The sequence below is a fragment of the Capsicum annuum genome, chromosome 4 (assembly GCF_002878395.1).
Source record: "Capsicum annuum cultivar UCD-10X-F1 chromosome 4, UCD10Xv1.1, whole genome shotgun sequence".
Lineage (NCBI taxonomy): Eukaryota > Viridiplantae > Streptophyta > Magnoliopsida > Solanales > Solanaceae > Capsicum > Capsicum annuum.
The window spans coordinates 212,686,002-212,691,937 of NC_061114.1; the positions used below are offsets into that span (position 1 = coordinate 212,686,002).

The 5,936-nt window shown below is 32.1% G+C and overlaps 1 protein-coding gene across 1 annotated transcript; it reads right to left on the reverse strand.

Moving 5' to 3' along the window:
• Positions 1 to 1,912: 1,912 nt before the first annotated feature.
• LOC107867425 (transcription factor bHLH96) lies at positions 1,913 to 4,967 on the reverse strand. Its single transcript, XM_016713654.2, has 3 exons — positions 4,034 to 4,967; positions 3,085 to 3,540; positions 1,913 to 2,322 (listed from the first exon to the last, which is right to left on the reverse strand). The coding sequence occupies exons 1-3, from the start codon at positions 4,529 to 4,531 to the stop codon at positions 2,227 to 2,229; spliced, it is 1,050 nt and encodes a 349-aa protein (XP_016569140.1). The 5' UTR covers positions 4,532 to 4,967; the 3' UTR covers positions 1,913 to 2,226.
• Positions 4,968 to 5,936: the final 969 nt, after the last annotated feature.

Genomic DNA, 5,936 nt, shown 5'->3' on the forward strand with positions numbered 1-5,936 from the left:
CGGAGAATCCATCGCCACAACAGCAATACCAAATATCAACAATACAAAGAGAGTATATCACTATAAAGATGAAAATCGATGATATAGAGAAAAGCTAAGGATCGAAATTATCCTTTTTCATTGCAATAGTAGAACGAGAACAACTTGTAAGTAAGCAACTGATACCGTTAGAAGACTTTGAAGGAAACCGCTGAAAAAACATCCGAACAACTACTAAAAATCCAATTAGAAAATTGGAAAAGATCACCGGAAGCTAAGAGCAGCAACCAAAACCAAGTCGCCGAAACCACAACCAAAACAAAATTGAATCGTCGGGATTGCAAACAATAACCAAAACTCAATCGGACTGCTCGGGGCTAAAAATTTCTATCAAAGATCGATCGACTAACTTCGTCAGAGAGAGAACATAACGAAGAATCAGAATCTCCTCTCTGATATCATGTCAAAATCACACAAAATTAGAGATTAATCACCCCATAATCCGAATTATTGAAAGAAAAAGAAGAGAGAGAAGAAGTTGTTCATTCTCTACCCAAGAAATATCCCCAGTACACAAATGCCAATACTAGGCTACTAGAAAGTCCTATGAGCTTTTATTCTCGAAATTACAAAATAATTAATATGGGCTCAATTAATATGTACAAGACTAAGTGGATTTCACTAAATGAATTTATGTACTCCAACAGTCTGAGAAGTACGAAGATCATATTCGTATCTTTGTGAGGTTGAGAGGTTCATTACGGCCCTCAGCTTTTCAACACATGATTTGAAAGAAATGTAACAGTAAAAAGTTATGATGAAAATAGTGAACAAAGAAATCTACAAAGTATAAGGGATAATCGAAGTAATAGGAACAACAATAGATTCTCTCTCCGTTCATTTTACTTTTGATGTTCTTTGTAATTTTCTTATAGTTTTCAAATATCAAAATTTTAAATTTTAAATATTAAATTTACGTTGAAGGTAAGCATTTGGAGTAACTGGTAAAATTGTTGTCATGTGATCAGGAGTTCATGAGTTCAAGCTACGGAAACTGTTTCTTGCAACAATGTAACTAAAAGTTGCGTACAATAGATCTCTATGGTCCGGCCCTTTTTCGGATTTTTCATATAGCGGGAGTTTTAGTGCACCGACTTATTAAACAAATTGACTCTCATGAAATGAAATGTGACATGTAAAAAATTTAACGGAGGGGGATAGTAACTTATATCTTTTTTTTTGAAAAAAAAATAAAAAAGTCATACCTAACATACTATGTGACAAAAATTAAAGATCGAGCTGGAAAAATTGCACCTTTAGCCGTCCATTTTTAATTTCGTAGAATGAATGTATAATAGCAAATGGGGTATGATTTACTCTATTTAATATTTTGTACGTAATAGAACTAGTGAAAAAATAATTTTGGAGTCCATTATTTCTAGCCGGTTGTCATTTGCAATGGTAACACTAGGGCCAGGAAAAATATTATTGTCTAATATATAAAATCATAGACAATCTTGACTAGACACATACTCATTTTCTCTTATGGAGAATATATAATAAATACAAAACTTTGCACCCATCCAAAGAACAATTAATACAAAAATTTGCTCCTCTCCAAAGAATATTATGTATTATTTTTTGTTGTCATTTATGGATCTTTTAGACTACAGTTCAAAGATGGATCCTTTTTGTAGAAAAAAGTTAAAACTTTAATAACAAAAAATTAGATCATCGTCTAAATTTTTGTAGATGGTATAGCCGATAGTAGTCTCAAGAGCTATACGTACACAGTTTTCAAAAATACGGATAAAATTTAAATATTAGCCTAAGAAGAAATATTTGCATAAATCAGCCTAGTTAATTCGACAATATTTAATTCAAGCATATCAGGAACTTTGATTGGGGCAAAATAAAAAAAGATACAACGTCCTTAAGTAAATGAAATTAATTTTTATTGTCTAATTCATGCCTAAACCACTGCAGATTTAGTAACTAAGAACAATTACAAAGTACTCATAATTAAAGTTGTCAAAAGCTAGGCTAGTTAAAGATGGACATTATTAATTTTTGCTAGAGCCATAGTAGCATGTTAGGATGTTGTACAAGAACTTAGATTAACCCAGACAAGGAAAAAAAACAAAAATAAAAACGAAATAAAATAGTGAATATTTTTGGAAAAGATTAAAACTCCGTAGAATAAAACCAAGGTTAATTTTTTTATTTTTTTATTTTTAATTTCAATCGTCAGGTTGAAGCAGCTTCCTCTTGAATTCTACCCAACAATTGATTAACAGAATCAGCAATTTCATCTGCAGTAGTAAGCTGGCACCCTTCCTCTAGCTGCTCCATATTATATTCCAATTTCATGCCCACAAAATTCATATAATTAATTAGAGATATAATTAAAAACCATAAAACCGAAAAATTAATACTACTCAATAGAAAAGGAACTAAATATCTGGACTTAATTGGAAAGGAATTAACTTAATTACACGGAAAGTACTACTCCCTTCTTGGAAAAAAAACTTTCAAAATTTGTGGTCTAGAATACTCCTTGAGACCATTTGAATGATTATAAATCATTTGCTTAATGATTAAAGGAGAATTATAAAGTTAAATTATTTATAGTCATAAAAAGTGATAATCTTTTTCGACGACAAAAAAAAGTATGACACATAAATTGAAACAGAGGGAAAAATAAAGCTTTTTCTACATCTTTCTTTGTTTCATTAATTGCCAAAAAATTCTATAAGCGTTATACTTTAATTTATTTGAAACTGTATATTCCTTGTTGTTACCTGATACATTCTCATATTTCTTGAATAAGAAATTTTTATGGACACATCACAAATGATATGACATATTTAACCCTATAAATTTTTGATATCTTCTTTATTTATTAAATTTTGTGTCTAGTGAAACAATGAAATAAAATAAAACAGTAGTAGTAGTACTATATACATTAGTTTTAATTCATTCGTGTCCTAACAAGTTTTATTAGGTAGTAGCACATTAACATGTACATTATTCATCTTTTTAAGTGAACTAATAATGTAGTACGGTATAGAAGTTAATTGACTAAATAAGGAAATGTGTACTGACCTTGAGACTGAGGGAGTAAAGAACCATTTGGTCAACAGTGGTGACATTGAGATGTAGTACATTGAGCCATAAACACTGAAGCCCAGCTACTATTTTCAATAGCTGTTTTGGTCTTCTCTTTGATAGTATCTTGAGATTGGCATGGCTCTCCGCCATGCTAACTTCAATGTCCGCCAACGCGAACATTTTCTCCTTGGCCAAGGGAGAGTCACATCCGGCAGCAGCTGCTCCTGCTGCTGCCGCCGGAGTAGTACTTTTGGAATGAGTTGAGTACTGCGGAAAGGCGAAGTAATCAGCAAATAGTGGAGTTGATGATGAGCCATGATTATCTGAATGTTGTTGTTCTTCTTGTTGTTTTAGAGAATGGCTTCTCTTTTGAGCTTCTAGGGTTTGAAGATGATGTTCTAGCTCTTTCACAAAGTTTATGGCTCCTCCAATTATTGATGCTTGGTCCCCCTGAAATTAATATATTCATAATATTTTCTTTATAAAAAATAAAGGACAATAAAAAGTACCACATATAACATGATATGCTGGGCAGAGCTAGAGAGACGCAAGAGGTTCATCTGAATTCTTATGCCGGAAAATTACATCTATATAGTATTTATAGAAGTTGAAAATTCTGATACATAAACAGTTTCATTAAAACATTTTCTTGGTTAAAAGAAGTACTAGCTAGCAAGTAATAAATGCAGAGAATCATGGCAATGGACTTATCCAGACCCCTTCCGTTTCTATATAAACTTTCTAAAACTTATTACAGTACTAGTTCAATTAATTGGTTTCTTTTTAGGGGAAAAGCCAATTAAATTATGAATAGGCATGACTATCCTTTTCATGTATTTTGTCATTTTTTTGTTTACATTTCAAAAAGGTCATCAACTTTATGAAAAATTAAAACTAAAATTAAGAATATATTCATAAAAAAGCAAAAGAGGACGAAATATACCCTTTGAACATAGGAAGCTGGCATTAAAGATTTAATAACAGCAAGATACTCATTCATCTGTTTACGTCGATTTCGTTCAACAGCAATGTGTGTCATTCTTTGGTTCTCCAATTCCTCTTTATTTTTACAACTTCTCGTCCGTCGTCTTTTCCGGCGGCCGGAAGCAGCGGCGGCCGCCCTGGCCGTCGGAGTTCCCATTACGGCCGCCGGAGATGCTTCCATAAATAGCTGATGATCTTCCATAGAAGAATTTGGATCCCAATTGTTGTACTCTCTAGTGCTGTTGTTGTACATTAGTGATGATGAAGATTCCTCCTTATTAATATTAGTATCCAATAAGCTTGTAAATGACATTTCTCCTTCTCCTCCTTGTAATATATCCAACTCATAGTTATAATTAAAATTACCCAAATTATTATTACTAGCTGGAATATTATAGTACTCTTTGCAACCGTACCCAAATGATTCTTGATTGTAAATGACTGTTTCTAATGCCATCTGAAAAAAAAAAAAAAAGAAGCTCAAATACTCTCTTTTTTCTTTAATTTATTTTCATCACATATGTGGTATATGTGTGGACAAGAAAGAAAAAAAAAGGGCCAACAGAAGGAGAGGAAGAAGAGAAATAATGTTTCTTCCGAAGTAACCTAACTTTATATTGGAAGTTTTAAGCAAAAGCACAAGCACTAGAATTTCCAAAGGACCAAAACAAATATAACTTTTTATGATCACTTTTTCTTTCTTGCAGATGAGCTTGTTATATATATATATAAGAGAAGGGAAAGGGGGAAAAAAGAGCACTGAATTTAACCTAACAAAGTGTACACAGAATTATGTCACACGTGACACTTAAGCAAGTTGAAGAAAGAGAGATGATGGTGGGTGGGGTGGGGTTAGCTCCTGAATATGTAGACTGAGAAACTCTGATGACTAAAATCACCAAGATGGTGATGAACATATGCTGGGACCCAACAAAGGCCAAAGACAAATGAAATTAATAGTAGTAGTAAAATAATTAAACCATGTACAGATATATGGTGCCTACAATTTTGTTCTAATAGTACTCACTTACAATATGGTTTTGATCCCATGTAATTAGGGGTATCGTATAAATGAACCATTTAGCAAATTAATACTCTACACGAGAACTAGAGTTCTAGTTATAACAGGTTCGACAAACTCGAGTAGTTTTGGTTAAAATTCTATTTCTATTATTAGAAAAATAGGAAAAAGAGTTAGAAATATATATTTAGAATTTTGACGAAATTTGTTGTAACACGCTTCAACTTTGCAGGGATACTATTATTGGGTTCGAAATCGAGAGGGCGTCATGCGGAAGCTATTAGTTGCAAACTATCATAGTAATAATTCGACAAAGAAAAACATACTAAAAAACATATTATTAATGTATTTTGGTCAAGTGACCTACATATTGAAAACTAATATCAAAAACATTAAAACCTATTGGGAGAAAATCTCCCCCTAAACGAGACTCTTTAAACGACCACATTGTGGATGCTACTATGTTGTGGTATGAGAAGGGCAGTGTTCTATTTATAGATGTCCAAAACCTTTCCTCCAAAAAAAGAGATTAGCGAAATATGGAAAAGTATTATATTTTTCTTTCAGGAAAAGTAAAAGTAATTATGATAACTTTTATTTTCCTTTTCAGAAAAAGTAAAACTTAAATATAGTAAGAAAATCAGGGCAAAAATCCTAACAAATCTCCCTTTTTTGGCTTGATTTTCGGGTTAAAAATATTGAAGCCCTTTTACAGGGTTAAAAGTGAGCTTTATTTTCAAATATGTGACAGCAGGATTGTTGAAAATATGATTGGCAATTATCTCCACATGAAGCTTTTGGACATATATCTTCATTATCATCAAATTGATTGCAGTTTGAT